The 18,526-nt window shown below is 60.9% G+C and overlaps 2 protein-coding genes across 7 annotated transcripts in view; both read right to left on the reverse strand.

Moving 5' to 3' along the window:
• The window catches only part of SH2B2 (SH2B adaptor protein 2), a 25,023-nt gene extending 23,425 nt beyond the window's left edge, over window positions 1–1,598 (reverse strand). For 3 of the 5 annotated variants that reach the window (XM_049638801.1, XM_049638800.1, XM_049638799.1), the window contains exon 1: window positions 1,443–1,573. In XM_049638801.1, coding sequence (XP_049494758.1) covers window positions 1,443–1,488 — 46 coding nt within the window. In that variant the 5' untranslated portion in view covers window positions 1,489–1,573. Of the gene's footprint in view, window positions 1–1,442 lie in introns of all 5 variants that reach the window. The other 2 variants (XM_049638804.1, XM_049638803.1) reach the window with 2 other exon arrangements.
• A 1,033-nt stretch (window positions 1,599–2,631) lies between these two features.
• The window catches only part of CUX1 (cut like homeobox 1), a 365,928-nt gene continuing 350,033 nt past the window's right edge, over window positions 2,632–18,526 (reverse strand). For both annotated transcript variants that reach the window (XM_049638797.1, XM_049638796.1), the window contains exons 15-23: window positions 11,474–11,601; window positions 10,703–10,769; window positions 9,853–9,965; window positions 6,725–6,841; window positions 5,543–5,626; window positions 4,846–4,902; window positions 4,389–4,469; window positions 3,578–3,642; window positions 2,632–3,339 (exon numbers count right to left, since the gene is read on the reverse strand). In XM_049638797.1, coding sequence (XP_049494754.1) covers window positions 3,270–3,339; window positions 3,578–3,642; window positions 4,389–4,469; window positions 4,846–4,902; window positions 5,543–5,626; window positions 6,725–6,841; window positions 9,853–9,965; window positions 10,703–10,769; window positions 11,474–11,601 — 782 coding nt within the window. In that variant the 3' untranslated portion in view covers window positions 2,632–3,269. The remainder of the gene's footprint in view (window positions 3,340–3,577; window positions 3,643–4,388; window positions 4,470–4,845; window positions 4,903–5,542; window positions 5,627–6,724; window positions 6,842–9,852; window positions 9,966–10,702; window positions 10,770–11,473; window positions 11,602–18,526) is intronic.

The following is an 18,526-nucleotide window of genomic DNA, read 5'->3' on the forward strand; positions in this document are numbered from 1 at the left end:
CCCCAGCCCTTAGCGGAGCCTGAACCTCGCCCGCTGCTGGTGTTAGCCTCCGTGGGGCTGCTGCGGCGGCGGCGACAGAGTGCTGGGGCTCAGGGACTTAGGAACTGGCCGGCAGCCGCCTGTTTTGGGGCGAAAGTCTCCCCCTCGCGGAAGCGTGCCCCGCGAGCGCGGCGGGTGGGGTCCGGGTGGGTGGCCTGAATAGTGGGGTGTATGGGGGCGTAGGCGCCCCTTGGAGATGGGCCTCCAGCGGGGGCCGCCGCCGTCTTGGACCCCTCCGCCTCGGGAACAATGGGAGCCTCGAGGAGGCCCAGATGTCGCAACAGGGGAAGTCGACGTCTGGTTCTCATAAATCCCCAGGGCGAGCACCACGCCCTCTCTTCTCCGCCCTCCCCTTGCCGGAAATAGCCCAAGGGCTAGAGGGCGGGGAAGACCCAAGCAGGGGCCCATCTATGCACCTTCACAGTGATGGGGAGACTGAGGGCTCCCGGAGAGATCTTCAGAGGTCAAATGGGGCTGATGAGGGTGGAACACAGCTCTGGCTTTTTCACCCCTGCTGGGTTCTGCAGCCCCCAAAGCCCAAGGCAGAGATTAGGGCCAAGACCACTCTGGCTAAGAAAACAGACTCCTGCTGGTCTTTGCGGAGCAATTATGGACTGACCCCTCACAAGCTGGGGCCTCCAAGAGGCTAGCAGGGGTCCAGGGGGAGTGGGAGGGCAGCTCAGAGATCAGACCTATTGCTTGCTCCTGGGGAGAGGAGGGTGCTGGAACTCCTTCTCCCCTCCTCTCCTGTGCCAAGCCCTCCACCCCTGCAGGGGTGGTTAGATCAGTTCTCCCTGCCCTTACTAAACCTTCCGCAGCCCCACCTCTGGCAGTTCTGTGGTCGGCCATGGTCTCCCTACTAGCCGAGAGTGCCCCCATCTGTTGTCCTTTCCCACCCATAATGACCTCTGATCTTTGTACAGAGCCCTCTAACCTTTCTCAAAGCCATTTCACATCTCTGATTTCCAAGGAAGCAGGACAGGCAAGGAAAGGTTTTTATCCCAATCTTGTGGATGGGAAGGGTGGGGCCTAGAGAGGAGCACTGGGCTGGTGAAGGTGGAGACTGGCCTGGAGCCCTTACCTTCTGCCCCCCAGCCCTGGACTGCCCTCTTCAGGGGTGCTGAAGTAAGTCGGGTCTCATCCGAGGTCCTGGTACCTGGTCTCTTCCCTTCCACACCCAGACCAGCTGCCCCCTCAGCAGGACCTGGCTAACAGACACTTAATGAAAGCTTAGACGTGGACCAGCTATCGATTGGAGCTGCGCAGAGGCCTGTACTCCTGGCTGGCGACCAGGAGGTCTATGAATGAAGCCGGCACAGCTGCGGGAGTGTGTGTGGGTGGCCTGGCTATGGTCCCCCTCCACCCTTCTGGGAGATGGGAGGGCCTGGCCCCCATGGACTAACCTGCTTCCTCCAAGTAGTGAGCTGAGCTCTGCTGATGGGCTGTCATCGGCCAGGGAGGGTCCTGGGACTTGGAGCCCTGGGCAGGACAATTGCTCTGATCTCCAGGGAGGAGGAAGCGAGGAGGAGCCGGCTGCTTGGTGACTCTGACCCATAAGAGGAACCAGTGGGAAACAGTGGAAGGAGGGTGGGGGGTGTTGGTGATTGGCCAAGAGTAGCTTTGTCGTGGGGACAGGAATGAGAGTCAGGGAGGACAGGTTCATCATCTGGGGCCCCTGAGGGCAGGAGCCTCTGGGGCCTTGGAGGAAGGTCTGATGGGGCAGGTGCTGAGGGTGGGACCCCAGGGTCCTGCACTCTAGTGTCCAGGACTAAAACGGAGACACGGATGGTACAGGGGACTCTGGCCTGGTGGGCTGTGGGGCGGTAGCTGGGTGCGGAGCCAGCTTTGAGGCCAGCTGGCCAGTGGGGCCTTCACAAACCAAAAGGAGGCCCCTCGGTCTGGGTGGGAAGGGACCCATATGAATAGAGCTGGGCTGGGGCGGACCTGTGGCTCAGGGGGTCCCCATGCAAAGCTGGTACTCAGGAGGCTTGGTGGGCATGGGCTCTGCAGTACCTGGCCAGCAGGGGCCCCAGGGAAAGTGGCAGAGAGTGCATGGCTCCAGGGCACACAGAAAAGGATTCCCCAGAAGCTGACATCACACATTCATCACGCGTCACACATCCAAATGCAGCCTGACAGATAGTTTTGGGTTTTTTTTAAAGAGATATATGTCTCTTCTTGATTGGGTTGCTTATCTGCTCAAGAGAACTCAGACTTTGTGGATTTTGGTCCCCGCAAAGGTCTGGACCCACTCACGGAATTCCTGAGGGATGGGAAAAGGAAGAGACATCCCACGTCCTGGGGGGCCATGCCTGAAACGAGCAGAGCAGCTGGAAGGTCTGGCCACAGCTCCCAGGCACGTGGCTGCGGGCACCCACCAGCCTCCTGTACCCCGGGAGTCACAGAGCACGGGCACCAGTGTCGCTGCAACCATGTGTTTATTTGAAATGTGCAAAGCTGAACACGCAAGTGCAAATCTAACCTAGGAGGATCGGCCAGTGGCCCCAAGGTGGCCATGCAATGATGGCCCACGGCCAGTTCTGCTTGGCTGAGAAAAACACCTGGGCCCCTTGGACCAGTCCTTGGGTCTGAAGACCCTGAAGCCCAGGGGCTCACTGGAGACCCGTCCTTGCCTAGAAGCCAAAATAGTTTGCTAAAGAAGAAAGCAAAACTCACAGTGGGTCTGGGGGCAGGAAGGAGGTCATGGAAAACTATCCCGTGTCCGCCGGGGCCTCCCCTTCTTGGGGTGGGGTGGGGACTCAAAGCCTGCTGGCCTGTTAGGAAGGGCCCTCTATCTCTTGGGGAGTGGTGGTAGATCCTAGGGGGGCCCTAGAGGATCCCAGAGTCTGGCATAGAGAGGCCCATGGGTTGCCAGCTGGATTAACCATGGCCAGAATCAGTGAGGACTCCATCAGCATCATAACTGGGAGGTGACTGCCACCAGGCCTGATGGCCAGGCTGTGGGTGGCGCCCCTAAGATGGGGCTGAGGGGGCCCCTTGGACCTTAGCCTGGCTGGGCCTTGGGGGCTTTTTGGACCTAGGGGGCCTGATATGGCTAAGACATTCTTTTAAGGGGGCACGGTGGGGGGGGGAACCTGGACCTCTGGCACCGGTGGGTGGTTTCTTAGGGGAATTCTCCAGGGAAGTCTAAATCATTAGAAGCAGCTGAACAAGCAGGGGGGCAGAATGCAGCCATCACTGTCGTGTCGGGGGGGGGGGCCCCCGGGGACTCATTGCCACAAGTCACCGGCGGCCGCCCCATTGTCATTCTCGTGGAACTTGTGCAGGTGATCAGCGAACCTGTTGGGGACAGAAACCTTTGCTGAGACCGAGTGTAAAAAGGAGAGAAGTGCTTGTGTGTGTGTGTGTGGGGGGGGCACGGGGATCCCCAGGGGGCGTGCACCATGTGACAGGGTAGGTGCTGGGGAGCCGGGCGTGGGGGGCAGGTGAGGGGCTGGGGGTGGGGAACACGGGAGGAGCTCGGTGGGGCTGGGGGGCTCAGTGCAGGGCTGTGGTGGGACTCGGGTGATGTCCTCACTTCTTAGCGCAGAAGGTGGCACAGTCCCTCTCCATGCTCTCGCTCCACGCCAGCTTGTAGAGCACCTGGCCAGGCAGAGACACAGTGAGCCGTCTGTCCTGCCTCACCCCCACTCCTGCCATCTACCCCCAGACCCTGGGCCTGGCTTCCCGGCGGCACATGATGGTTCTCACGGCCCAGACCCCTGGGCGGGAGGGCCTCAGAGATGCCCCTGTGCCCACCTGTGTCACACACGGCCGGGCGGGCCTGGACACGGAGGCACGGTCCTTAACATTTTAACCTATTGGCCCTGGGGTGGGAGTTGGAGCCCAGGCTAACCATGTAGGGGCCTTGCTGGGGATGGGAGTCCCCGAGGCCGGAGCCTTCCGCAGGCACGCCCTACCCTCTCCGATTCCCTGACTCAGCAGCCTTGCAGACATCATTAGGCCGTGCCCTCTAACTGGACCATCACTCTGCATCTGAGGAGATTCAGTTCAAGACGTCCCTGCTTGTGCAGCCCACCTGGCTGGCCCTTAGTAGAGTTTTCAGACCTTCTTTCCTGCCTGCCTCAGGCTTCCACAGTGGCCATTCTAGGCCCCCGAGCCCTTCTAGGCCCGGCCCCTGGATGGAGTCAGCCAGGCTGTTTCCACAGAGCAAGCACCTGGGCTGCAGCCCCAGCCAGAGGGAGAGAAGGGGCGAGCAGTGGCCAAGGGTAGACGGTATGGCTTAGGGTTGGCCCAGGGTGCCAGGCCACGATAATAGGGACCCCGCTGCCCTTGGAGGTCCGGGAAGCGTGGTGAAGGCAGTCCTGGCTGCCTGCCTGGATACTCACCAGGAAGACCAAGCAATGCAGGAACAGTGTGTAGAAGAAGCCAATGGTGCGTGCTATCTTATTGGAGAGAACCAGTCGTCCCTGGGGAGCAACAAGGTGTGGAGTGGGGAGGGGACAGGCCTCAGCCAGCCCTGAAGGGCCGCCCTGGGTTCCTGCACAGAGGGACCCCCGGCAGCGAGAGGAGGGGAGGGCAGGCAGCGGGGCTGAGAAATCGGGCCCCAGGAGTGCTAAGGAACGGCGCCCCCTGCGGCATCATTCCAGAACCTACCATGAATGGTGCTACCAAGAGGAGTTGTCCTGGACAGGGAGGGACCCTGTTCTAGGTCCCACAGCCACTCATGGCAGGGCCTGTGAGGGGTGAGTGGGGTCCCTGGGGCCTCTCCAGACCGGACGGAGGGCAGGTGTCTTTGGAGGCCCAGAGTCAGAGGTTCGGCTGGGCGTGGAGGAGGGGACTCACCATGCTGAGTGTGGCCTTGTCCCAAGGGCTCAGGCTCAGGTACTTCCGCTGCCGCTCCTGAAGGGGGGGAGATGATGAGGAGAGGATCCCGAGGGTCCCACAGGCCCTGGCGTGCCGTAGAGAGGGACCGTGCCCTGCCGTTCCTGCAGAACCCCAGGGGGCTGCCGGGGCCTCCCTGGTGTCCCGTTCCACTCGGTGGCACACCTAGGCTCACCCGACCCCTGTGTGAGCAACTCCCGCCATAGCTGCCTCCCTCTGCCCTCTTCGGAGGCCCATTCTCCCTGGCAGGGTCTCTGCAGCCAGAGACGGGGGGCTCCCGGAGGCCCCTTGACATGGGGAGCTCCGTGCTTGTCTGCCTGACCCCCGAGCATGCACGTGGGGTTCACCCACTCGCTGTCACGCATCCCCACGGAGCCGTCAGATATTCTGGGCACCCTTGGCCTGCCCGGCGTGGACCCTGGGCCTCCGCGGCCCCAAAGCAGGCACGGAGGCCACGCCGGTGGTCTGGGGTGTGTGTGGGGCCGTGTGGCCGAGCGCTGGGCGAGGCCGGGCCTGAGCGAACAGACCAGGGCTGGTGGCGTGGGGAGTGAGGGCGGGCTGAGGCCCGGTCAGCTGGTGGGTCCTCCGGGCTTCCCTGCAGCCCCCGTGGCCGGGCCAGTGAGGGCGTCTGCCCTGCTCTGAGGCCGGGTTCACGCACCCGCCTGCTGAAGGAGGAGAAGGGGTCCAGGCGCTCCTCGTACTGGGAGGAGTACCGCAGCTCTGTGTCGTCACTGCTGCCACTCTGCAGGAAGAGGAGAGACCCAGTCACCAAGGGCCCGGCAGGGAGGCCAGGGATAAGGCTCTGCGGCTGGCAGGATCACCCGGGAGCCTCAGTTCCTCATCAGCACAGCGGAGGCGAGGGAGGGGCCCCGCACCCTAGAACTGGGAGTGGGCTGGGTGACAGCAGGCTGGGGCCACACGTCTAGGAGCATTGCCATGGGGGTCTGGGCCGCCTGACTCCGGGCAGGTAGTGGGAACTAAAAGCCCAGTCTGGGGCTGGAACGCCCAGCACAGGCAGGGCTGGACCAGTGCAGGGAAGTGGGTTTGGAAGGGGTTCGCTGGGAGCGTGCAGGGTGGCCGGGGGGCATGGGCGGGCACCTTAGAGGTGAGATGGTCACACTCGCCCCAGCCGCGGGCACTGGGTACATGGCGCTAGTCTGCACAGAGTCTGAGCGCCCTCTGCTGGCCTGAGTACAGTTCCAACAGGTGCAGTGGGCAATCGTGGCTGAGGCTCTTGTCCTAGGGTGGCCCCCCCGCCGGGACCCTTCCACAGGCCACTCTGTCTCCCTACGGTCACAAAGGGTTTCCTCGCACGAGGAGGTCCCGTGTGAAGCCGAGGGGCTGAGAGAGAAGCCAGGGAGGGCACTCCGAGGCTCAGAATGGAATAGGTGTTTGTTCTGCTTTTCTGGATTGTTTTGGGGGATATTGGAGCCAATTCGTTTTTTTGTTTTTTGTTTTTTGTTTTTGTTTTTTTTTTTTTTAAAGAACGTAAGTTTAAAACCTATGGATTCCCCAGGGCCTATCCTGCATGTTAAAATCCCTGGATCCTAAGATCAACTAGGAGACCACTCCCGCTTCTTGGAGGGGCCTCTTGTAGCACCTCACCACCCCCCGACTGCTTCTGAGGAATGCACCTGCACAAAGGCTCCACTGTGGGGGGCTCTCCCCAGCTTAGGGAGCACCGCCGGTAGGCAGGGCGGGCTGGATGGCCTCTGAGGGCTCCTATGCCCAGTGCTGCCCAGCAGGTCACTGTCTCCAACCCTCTGGCCTTGGAGGGCCCCGTCGACCCCTCTCCCTGCCTGGGCCTACACCTGGGGCTGAAATCGGGGAGGGCGCTTACACGGCCCGGGTAGCTCTGCAGGAACTTGATCTTCTCGAAGAGCTTGATGTTGTCGGCACGCAAACTGTCCAGCTCGCTCTGCAGGGCTTGGATGGTGTGCTGGGCCAGGCGGTTCTCCTGGGGGCAGGCGGGCGGGTAGGCAGTGGGCAGGTGGGCGGGCAGGCAGGGCCCGCGGCGGAAGGGGAGGTGGGGGGTGGAGAGGCCACCAGGCTGGCACAAGTATTCCTCCATCTACCTGGAGCCCCTTCTTTGCCTGTGGCTATCTCCCTGACCTTCTAGACTCTGGCAAGTCCCCCTTCTCCTCCTGTGACCCACCCTGAGCAGAAGACAGATTGGGGTCAGGTTTCTTCATGTTTTGTTTGTTTATGGTATCATCAACCTTTTATAAAGTTATATATATATATTATATACATAGTATATATAATAAACACTTAAAGTATATATATATACTCTATACCTATAGTATGTTTATTTTTGAGAGAGTTTATTTTTGAGAGAGAGAGAGAGAGGGAGAGAGTGGGGAAGGGGCAGAGAGAGGGAGACACAGAATCCGAAGCAGGCTCCAGGCTCTGAGCTTTCAGCACAGAGCCTGACGTGGGGCTCGAACCCAAGAACTGGGAGATCATGACCTGAACCGAAGTCGGACACTCAACTGACTGAGCCACCCAGATGCCCCTATAAAGCTATATAGTTTTTAATGTTTTATTTATTTTGAGAGACAGAGAATGAGCAAGGAAGGGGCAGAGAGGGAGGGAGAGAGAATCCCAAGCAGGCTCCGCACTGTCAGCGCAGAGCTTGATGCGGGGCTCGAACTCATGAACCATGAACTCATGACCTGAGCTGAAATCAAGAGTCGGACGCTTAAACCGCCCAGGCGCCCCTGGTGCCATCAACCTTTAAAAAACCATCAAGATGTAATTTGTATAATAAACGCCACTGTCTTCAAGTATACGGTTCAGTTTTCTAAAACAGGCACAGTGTGATGTAACCATCCCCATCATCCCCTTTCACAATATCCTTATTACCCCAACAGGAAACTCCAAACCCATCGGTCATTCCCTCTTCCTGTCTCTTTCGATTTGCCTCTTCTGGACACTTCGTATAAACGGAATCCTACACTATGTGATTTTAATGTTTGCCCATCCAGGAGCAAACGAGAGGGGACCTTATTTGTCAGCTTATTCCAATGCTTAAGTCGCTGTTTCCTTCATACTGTTAACAATTCAAACAGGACTAAAAAGTGTGTGGGAACAGGATGGCTCCGTATGGAATTGCCAAATGATCCAGGAATCCCACTTCTGGGTATCTACCGGGCAGAGCTGAAAGCAGGGACTCGAGGAAATCTTGGTCCACCCGTGTTCATGGCAGCATCGTTCACAGGCACCGAAAGATGGGAGCAAACCAAGGGACCGCTGATGGATGAATGGATGACCAACATTTGGTCTAGAGCACAACAGAATACTACTCAGGAAGGAAGGGCATTCGGACACCTGCTACAGCATGGATGGACCTTGAGGACATTATGGTCAGTGAAATAAGCCAGTGCACAAACAAATACTGTACGATTCCACTTAGGTGAGGTCCCCGGCGTAGTCAAATGACAGACACAGAGAGTAGAAGGGTGGCTAGCGGGGGCTGGGGGAACGTGGGGTTAGTGTTTAATGGGGGACAGAGTTTCTGTTTGGGAAGACGAAGAGAATTCTGGAGATGGACGGTGGTGATGTTCGTCCAACGCCGTGAATGTACTTAATGCCCCTGAACTGAACACTTAAAAATGGTTAAGATGATAAATTTTATGTTATGTGTGTTTTGCCACAATTTTTAAAAAGTAAGTCCCTTAATTAAAAAAAAAACTGGATTTTTAAAGCAAAAGGTGGAATTCTAGAAAACGTTTTTCCTCCCATTTAATCTATTTTTAAGACCTCCTGTTAAGGGCTGCATAGGATTCCACTGTGCGGCTGTCCCTGGTCCCCAAGGAGAGTGTTTCCAGCCCGTGCTGTGAGGGGAGCGGTTCCGACCATCTTTGTTTGAAGCCTCTAGCTGTGGAGCCCAGATCGCAGGAGGTCCTGTTGGGTCGGGCCCACCCTTGGACCCGCAGTGGTCATTGAACATCGGCCTCCCCTTGGGCCGAGCCTGAAAATCCCATGGGGGCAACCGTGGGTTTGGAGAGGAAAGGTCTAGAAGCTCCCTCATCAGCTCAAACAGTGACTCTCCCCGGCTCCTGCTTGCACTGGACAAGATCGGGGATGACCTGGGCTGGCTCTGTGGGGAGGGGAGTCCGCAGGGTCCCCAAGGCCAGGATGGTGCCACCTCCCAGTATGCCTCTGGTCTGTCCCTGGGCCCTCTGCAGTCTGGTTCCAGCGTCCACCCCCTCGGGGCGGGGGAGGGAGGGGGAAACGCCCTGGCCTGGGACTTTGTGTCCAGGATATTCCTTGCTCATGCCCCTTTCACTTCCTCCCTGACCCCACTCTCGTTTCCTGTTCCCCTTTCCGGAACCACAGCCGTCCTGCTGGCACCGCAGTCGCCATCCAAGGGTCAGCAGCACCCACGGGGAGGCGCCTCACGGTAAAGGTCACCTTTGCAGACCACCCCTACCTCACGGCATGCCTCCAGGAAGGCCCCTCAGCCTGGCGCTCTCCCGATCCTTACAGAGCTCCTCAACAGTTCCAGATTGTTCCTCCTTACAGGGCTCCAAGACCTCGCTCTCTCCAACCTGCTCTTGCCTCCGGTCCCCCACCTGATTTAGATGTTTCTTCCAGGACAATGGTGATCACCCCCCAGTCATCTTCTGAGGCCAAGTTCTGTCCCGAATTGGCTGCCGAGTGGCCCTTCTTACGCTCCCTTCGGACCATGTCACTGCCCTGCTTAAGTCCTCGGGCAGCGCCCCCGCCTGCCAGTAGGGCACTCTGGGTCTTAGGGCACAGCCTTTCTGGTTCTGTTGGCCGCTTAGTCTCCTCTACTATCCTTTCAAAGCCCAGCGTGGCATAACCTCCTCCAGGAAGCCCTCCCAGACCGCACGGAACACATCTAACCCCTCTGAGGTGACACCCCCCTCCTCTCCAAGCCTGTGTGTCCCCCACTGCGTCCTCAGGTCCAAGGGGTGTAAGGGAGGGAAGAACGTGACTCACGGCCTCCAGCTCCTGGTTCCGGGCGCGGAAGCGCTCCCTCTGGCTGGAGATGATGGAAAGCAGCGAGTCTACCTGGCCCTCGGGGAGGGTGCCGCTGGCTGGTGCCGAGGGGCCTAGGATGTAGGGGGAGAGTGTCCTGGGGTGGTGGGAGGCAGAACCCACCAGTGGGCCCTCAGCTGGAGCAGCCCCAGCTCTGACGGAGCTCTGGCCAAGTGCCATGAGGGCAGAGGCATAGGTGTCTGAGCACGAGGTGCTGGGCGGTTGGGGAAACAGAAGGGTGGCCAACAGAAGAGGTGCGACAGGGAACAGGGATCCTGGGAGGGGAGGGCCACGCTGTCGGAGGGTCAGGCCCCAAAGCCCCCTCCTCATTCCTCTGTACTTGAGTCTGAGACCCCTGCATCTGTCAGACTCGGGCCCTGGCTCCTGGGGAAGCAAAGGGACGCTGAAGGTGCCGGGAAGCCACGAGAGCCCCCGCTCCAGCGTCCTGGCCCCGGAGCCCTGGGTTCCGCCTCAATACCGAGACCGGAGGAGGCCACCTCCCTGGCAGCGCAGGGGGCTCCCTGACAGCATCTCAGTGCTGAGACCTCCCGTGGGGAGCTGTCGACAGGCCACTGGCAGGGCAGAGGGGGTCAGGGTCCTAGGAGGGGGTGTCAAGCTAAGGCACAGAAAGGCAAGTAGGGGGGACTCAGCCCCCTCGTTTAGGTTGCTGCTGCATTGGTGGGCTGGGGGACCCTGACCTCTGAGGGAGGGGAGTGCCCTTTAGGGATCAGCGCTCAGACTGTAGCACCTCTCCTCTCCCTGCTCCTGCCCCGCGCATCGCTGCCTGGGAGACAGGTCAGCCCGTGCTTACCATAGAACAGGGCAGTGGCCTCCTTGATGGGCTCTGGGATCTTCTCCAGGCCGTGCTCAGCGGCGCCCTGCAGGGGAGAGGAAGAGGCCCCTCCATACGTGCCACCGAACATGCCCTTTCGGGGTGCCAAGCAGATGGGGGGCAAGGCCCAGGCGGGGCGGCCTGGCGGCAGGGCTGGGCACGCTGGTGGCCACGAGAGGCCTGGAGACGGTGCCTTACATGGGCCGCCAAAGGGAAGGCTGGGCCTTAAATTGACTCTGAGGCGGGAGCTCAGTGGCGGTGCTGTCACGGGGCCACTCGGCCCTGCCCGCCAGCCTGCTGGGTGACCTGGGCCGGCCCGGCTGCTCTCGCCGAGCCCCATTTCTTCATCTATAAAATGAGGTGGGGGACAGAGCAGAGTGACTTCCAAGGGCCCTGTGTCCCAGCCTTCCATGCTCTTGCGGCCTCAGTCCTCTAGCTGTGGGATGGCTGGGTGAGCCCACAGATCCCAGGGCCCAGTTCCAAGCCGGCGCCTGGACACAGGGTGCCTCGTGCCAGCTCCAGGAAGCCTGCCCCCTGTGCCCTGTGGTCCGGCGTCCCGGAACCGGGCCTCTGCGGTGACGTGTGCAGGCGATGCTCAGAGGCTGTGGGTGACAGCCCCCGCGGGCCTTGCGGGGGCCGGTGGACACCAGCTGCCTGAGGACCGGGCTGGTCAACCTGCAGAGTTGCAATTTCCGAGACTCAAAGCCTGGGGCAGGCGGTGAGGGGGCAGGGTGGAGGGGGTGGGCTCACCTCGGCGTCTGGCCGCTGAATGGACTGGATGGTACTGAGGTCCTGCTCCAAGCGGGCGATCAGGTCCCTCTGCTCAGCGGCCGTGGCCATGGCCTCGGTGACGTGGGCTTGCAGATCTGCGCAGCGCCCTGTGCCAGAGGAAGACGTGGTCATCAGAGGGAGCCTGGTGTGGCCCGTGCTGCCTCTCCAACCCACAGCCTGTGCCGCTGCCTAAGGCACCACCATTAGGCCAACCAGCGAGGCCAGGGGTGCTCCTGGCTCTAAGAACTCATTACGCGGGGACGGGAAGGAGCCCAGGTCGGGGATGTGGGAGGAACGGGTCCACTCTGGCTCTGTCGTGACCAGCCTGGCCAGCCCCTGGCCCGCTCCAGGCCTCGCTTTGCCTCTGTCAAGCAAGACAAGGAGGTGGAACCCGGCAAACCCCACGTTCCTTCCAGGGCCGGTGCCCTGGGATAACGACCAGAGCGAGGCCTCGGGGTAGGAGTCAGAGAGAAAGGTATCAGCAGGCGGTAGGGGTAGGAGTCAGAGAGAAAGGTATCAGCAGGCGGTAGGAGGCGCAGGGGTGGGCAGGCCCCCTGCAGATCCGGCAGGAGGTGGGGGAGTGAGGGGTCCCGCCTCTGGAGCTCAAGGCCAGATTGCTTGGCCTCTTCCTCAACAGGCTCTGGCCCAGTGAGGGGGGTGGGGTGGCCCCCCAAGAAACCTCTGATCCACCCACGTGCCACCCGAGTGTCTTCGCAACGGCGCCAATCCAAAATAATTTTGTGTGGAGACTTCTCTGTCCTTCTGGAGGGTGGGAGATATTGGGGAGATCTAATCCAGGCCCTGGTGGGTGCCATCAGCAGCCAGTGGCAGGGGGGACGGCGGGGGCCCCGGGGGCCAGCCGACCTGAGCTTGAGGTCTGGCTCTGCTTCTGGTTGGCTGCGACTCTGGGCAGCAGCATGGCCCTGTCTGGGCCTCAACAGAGAAGGTGCTGGAGGCCTGAGGCCCTGGGCGCTGTCCTCTGGGATAGACTGCATGGCCACCAGGGGGCACTGTGACACCAGAAATGCCCAAAGGCTCGAGGCTATGGGCAGTGTCAGGAGAACTGCCCGTCCTCTCCCCATCACAGTGATTCGCCCTCAATCACTGTGCCGCCTGCTGACCTGCTGGCCAACCTGGCCTTGGCCGTGCTCAGCGTCCCGGGCTGGGGGGGGGGCAGCTGACCCCACCCCTACCTGCTCCATCTCCCGGGGGCCCACTGCACGCCCGAGTTCTTTACACATCTCCTAACAATTCAATCAGGCAGAAAAGGCGATCCCCATTTTATAGATGAAAAACTGAGGCCTCCTGGTCCAGGCCCAAACCTAAGGGGGTCCACTCCTGGCCATGTCGGGGCCCTTCCCCACCGCAGGGTCTGCACCGGTTCAGGCCCTGAATGGCCTTCTTCCTTCAGACGTCGGTACCCGGCAGGTAGGTGGTGGTGGTGAAAGTGAGGGGGGGGGGGGGGGGGGTGGGGGGAGGGGGCGGGTCGGGGGGGGGGGGGCGGGTCTGGGGGGGGGGGTGGGGGGGGGGGGGGGCAGGGTTGGGGTCTGGCCTTCGGGCCGTAGGCCCTGGGGACAGAAGGGACAGAGAGGCCAGCAAGAGGATTCCTTGATCTGCCACCGGCGTGTGGCCATTCCAGCACGGTCCTGGCCAGGCCCCTGGGGTAAGGACGATCTGCAGCTCCCGGAACCCGTGGTGGGCACGGGGGAGTGGAGGGGGCGCCCCGCCCAGGTTTCCTGTGCCTTCGTGCCTGTGCCCGCTGCTGTGGGTGTGGGCACACGTTCCCTGCCCACGCACACACGTGACACTGGGCACGTGAGGGGCCTTGACAGCAAACCCTGTGTTCTGGGCCGCCCCAGACGCTGGGTCCGCCACCGAGGGGACCGCTGCGGGGGGGGGGGGGGGGGGGGGGGGGGGGGGGGCAAAGCTGGGTGTTGGGAATGGCCGTCCCCGAAGCGGTGGCTCTGTGCAAATCTGAGGGCTGGCGGGCACGCACTCGCAGCGGACTCGGTGGACCGCTGCCCCTGGGGTGCGGGGAAGAGGCTGGGCACGGCGGGCCAGCGGAGGGGAAGGGGTAAGGCTGAAGGATGGCCCCGGGTGTGGTGGGACACGGGAGGCCCCAGAGCCAGGACCTGGACGCCGTCGAGGAGCCCAGCCAGACCCCGGCGGCGAACCGTCTCTCCACGCCGCGGGGACGAGAATGACCGCGTGGGCATCCCCAAAGGAGGGACCTCAGTTAGAGACCCTGCTTGGCACTTGGGACACAGAGTCCCGAGCCACTTAAAGCTGCTACGTGAGGGTCCCCTGGCTGCCACCTCCTTGCTTTCCTCTGCCTCCTCTACCGGGGGAAGGAGCATCTCAGACCAAGAAGTTAGGGGTCACCTCTCCGGGTGGCCACTCAGTGGTGTCAAGGGAGGTCTGAGCCGGATTCTGGCGGAACTGGGCTTGAGTTCTGGCCGAGGGACAAGGCAGGAGAAGGTACTGGAGACAGTTGTGACCCCTTCGTCATACAGAACCCAGGGGGGGAAGCCCGTGCCTGGAACTGGCTCCCCAAGTGGGGAAGGGGAGAGCAGCAGCGTCGTTTGGCTTTGGCAAGTACAAAGCGCCAGTGGACCGGCTGAGGGGTCGTGTGGATGGGGGAGGGGGACCCGTGGCCGGAGGCAGGGAGAGCTCAGCAACCCCCGCCACCCACCCACCCCTACTCCCCGCCAGGTCCCACCCCCAGGGCGGCAAACATGGAAGCCCAGAGAGAGCTGCCGTGAGAATGGCCAGAATCTTCAGGAACGCGGACACCTTCAGGGGTGTCCCAGAAAAGACCCAGAGAGGGGGTGGCAGGAAGTGGGGGGGGGGGGACTCAGGAGGAAGCATGCCAAAGTGCCAAGGTGAATAGTGACTGTCAGTGAGTTAAGGAGGGGTCACCGGCGTCTCAAGAAAGGCTGAGCAAGGAGGCCGAGGGAAGCCACCGGTCAAGGGGTGGTGGAGCGGGAGCGGCAGGGGTGTGGAGGGACCTGGGGACAAGCCCACTCCGGACAGACACCGGATGGTGCCGTGCAGTGGGCAGAACCTGGAGCAGGAGGCATGCGGGATGCTGTATCTAAGAATGAGGGGGAAGCTTCTGGAGAGGGAGAGGCTGGGCAGGGGGAGGTGTGGGGGCAGGGGTGACTGATAGAGGAATGCCTGTGTGTGAGCCAGACAGGCTCCCCCCACGCAAGTTCGGGGGACCTCGTCCTTCTGGGAGAATCCGGGAAGGCTTCCTGGAGGGTGCACTTCCCAGAGGGGAGAAGGAAATCCAAGCAACATCAAGGTCAAGACTTAAGGAGACTGGACTATGACTTAAGATCGAGGCACGATTTCGGACTGTGGGCCGATTAAATGCGCAACTTATCACAACTGGACGGCAGGCCCGGGGGTGTGGTGCCCACAGCTTTCCCGGGGGTGGGGGACCCCGCGTCATTCCACCAGCCACTTGCCAGCCAGCTGGGAGTGCCGGGGCTGCTCGTCACACACCGTCTCTGCACCTGTCTGTCCCCACAGGTGCCCAGAGATGAGCGCTGAGGGCTCCCGCACCTGCAGGTGGCAGCTCCCCTCGCCTCCCCCTGCCCCCACTCCCAGGCCAGAGGACCCTAGCCCGTGAGCGCCTTCTCTCCTGTGCCATCGGCTCTTGTGCTCCTGTCCACAAATACACCAGCGTGTTGACCTTGTTCTGGAACACACACACACACACACACACACACACACACACACACTCCTCTTGACTCCACTTCCCAAGTGTCCTTAAACCTTTCCCGTCTGACTTGGACGCCCACCATGCCAACTGTCCTCGCCAGGGTGGCCGATGACGTCGCACACGCTGCTGTGTCCCCAGCCCCCGTCTTACTGACCCACCAGCACCTGGCTTCTCAGGCCTCCTGCCCCCCCTTGCCTGTGCCGCCCCTTCTCCCTGCTCAGCTCTCAACACTGAGGCACCCGGAGCTGGCCGCGCACACTACTGTCCCGTCCCTTCCCTCTGGCCACCTTGCGTGCCTCTGAAAGCTGGTAACTCTCCAGCGTGCCGTCCAGGCCACTCCTCTCCCTGAGCTCACTGTGCGGAGTCCAAACAGGTCCCGCCTGAAGGCCGATCCCCCCCGCCCCCAAGCCTGCCTCACCCCAGCTGGACCCCCTTTGCACAGCCCAGGAGGTGGTATCCTCGGGGCGGTGGGAGCAGAGGCCAGGCCACCCGTGAGTGGCCGGGCCCAATTTCCTGGGGGCCACCCTTGCTCCTTCTCTATCACTCCTTTCATCTAATCTGTCTCAAGTCCTATCTTCGGCCCTACCATCAAAACACGTCCAGACTCCAATCACTTTTCACGGCCTCTGCCAGCCCGTGCCGGTCGTCGGCTCTCGTCGTTATGGTGACAGCTTCCTCACTGACTTCCCTTCTTCCACCCCCACTCCTACAATCACAAAGCAGCAGTCAGAGAGTCTTTTAAACAGTGAGATCGGACCACCTTCTGGTCACACCGTCCAGTGGGCCCTACATCCCTCAGAGTAATAGCCAAAACTCTACAACGGCCTCCGAGGCCTTCCTTGCCCTGCCCTGTCCTCATCTCTCTGACCTGGTTGCCTCCCACTCTTTCCCTTGGTGGCTGTGCTCCAGCTCGTCTGGCTCCCAGGCACATTGACACCACAGGACCTTTGCACTTACTGTTTCCCCTCTTCCTGGAATGTTCTGACCTCAGGCATCGGCCATAGTTCATTCCCTCCCCTCTGTCAAGACTCTGTTCACATGTTAGGTTCTTAAGGAGGCCTACCCTGACCTCCTGATTTAAAACTGTAACTCCTCTACTTGATTTTCCAGTTGTCCTCCTTCCCTTGTTTCTGTCCCATAACACTTATCACTGCCTAAAGCACTGTGGAATTCTCTCGCTTATTATGTCTACCGTCTGACAGCCCCCACTAAAAGGCAAGCTCCTTGTTTGTCCCCTGCTATCACTGCAGTGCCCAGATCAGTGGCACACAGTTAGCCCTTAATGCCTACTAGCCGACGGGCTGAGTTTGCTCCCCCCCAGCGGGGAAGCGCCCATTCCCTTAGGTGGAAAGTTGCAAAGGGATTTCCGGGGCCACGCAGTCTCCCAGGTTGGGTCAGAGGTGGCCGGACACAGGCAGCAAGGGCCTGGCATGGCCAGCTGGTCTCTGCTGGTCCCACCACCTGATAACTGCCCAGGCCTCACCCAGAATCCTCTGGGCCATGCCCTGAATTGGGACTGCGGATCCATTTTTGACTTGGGCACATGCTGCCTCTCACTCCCGTGTGCCCTCCCTGCCTCCTGCAGATGGCTCTTCCCGTTTCAAGGCCACTCCCCATCAAGGTCTCCTGCCTTTTTCCAAGCCGGTGCTCCGGTGCCCCCTCAATGCCAATTACAGGCCTGGGCTGTGGTTGTGCACCTGCTCTGTCTCCCCTCTGGGCCGTGAACCACTTGAGGCTGCCGGACTCCTAGCCCGGAGCGTGTCCCCGGCACAGGGCAGTTGTCAGTGACGATCTGCTGACTAAGCCCGTGAAGGACTGGAGAGAGAGCTGCTGGGTGTGGGGGACTCGGCCGCCTCACCTGTGTGCCCGCCGTGTGTCACTGGGCATCACTGGCGGTGGTCAGGCCGCAGCCACTGGTGCTCTGGCTAACCCGCCAGAGGGCCCGGCCCTGCGTAGGGGCCCCTCCCGCCCCGGCACAAGGTGGACACAACTGTGACTAGAGGGAGCTTCTCCAGCCACTAAATCCAATGACATGACACCCACATCAACAGCTACAACTGCCACGTCCCGAGTGCCCGCTGTGGGTTGGGTGCTGTGCCTACAGGTGCCATCGCTCGTCCCCCCCCCCCCCCCCCCCCAGCGGCCCTTCGAGTCCGGCATTATTATATCCCCTTCAAAGAGACAGAAATGGAATCTCAAAGACGTTAAAACTCATTCATTCTTTGCGAAAGGGTTTCCTGAGCATTGACCGGGACTTGCCCAAGGCCACCACCAGCCAGCTGGTAAGAGAAGACACTGGGAGTCCCGTGCGTTGCCACTTGACCGATGCCTCACTGGAAGGTGAGTGGGGTCCTCAAACCTCACTCCCTGGAGCCCCCTCCCCGCCCCCCGTTCCACCGTCCCAACAGAACAGCCTTTTACCTGTCCACAAACCAATTTCCTGGAAAAAAAAAAAAAGCCCTTCCTAGTGATATCCTGGAAGAGGTACTAAGTTCTGAATGCCCAACACCGTGCACGCGCCCTGCTTCCTGCTTCTACTAAATTGGCTCACCCCACACTGGGTGGGCCAGATGCAGATCAAGGGCCTGGTGACCGGAAGCCCCCCACCAACATCAAAACAGCTCTCCGGGGCCCTCTGGGCTCTCAGCTCGGCCCCCCACACCCCTGCCCCCTCATAGGAACCGATGCCGCACCCAAGCGGAGACCAGCAAGCCGCGTGCCCCCCCAGAGCCGGCACGCTGGGGCTGCGGAGGAGGCAGGCCGTACCCCAAACACAAGCAGACAGGATCACGGCGGATGGCTCGCACACTCTAATACCTCCTGCGGCCCCTTGGACAACGCGGGCTTGAATCGCGCGGGTCCACTTAGACGGCGGGTGTTTTGAATAGTACCGTACCGCACACATATTTTCTCTTCCTTAGGGTTTTCTTAACAACGTTTTTTTTCTCTAGCTGACTTTATTGTAACAATACAGTGTATCATACGTATAAATACAAAACGTGTTCAGCGACTACATTACCGGAAAGGTTTCGGGTCAACGGTAGTTGACATTAGTAGTTATGTTTTGGGGGAGTCCAGAGTTATGCGCGGATTTTCGGCTACATGGGGGGGGGGTCGGCGCCCCAAACCTCCGTGTTTTCCAAGGCTCAACCGTTGCTTCACCCCCTGTATCACCAACCGTGTTTCCTCCGGGCATCAAACAAAGCACATCATTGCTCAGACTCACTTAACTGTAGGGGGAGGAGGGAGGCTGGGGGCCCAGCCGGGAGTAGGGCCCCCCCCCCCCCCCCCCCCCCCCCCCCCCC

This window comes from Panthera uncia, chromosome E3, assembly GCF_023721935.1.
Source record: "Panthera uncia isolate 11264 chromosome E3, Puncia_PCG_1.0, whole genome shotgun sequence".
In the NCBI taxonomy this organism is placed as follows: Eukaryota; Metazoa; Chordata; class Mammalia; order Carnivora; family Felidae; genus Panthera; species Panthera uncia.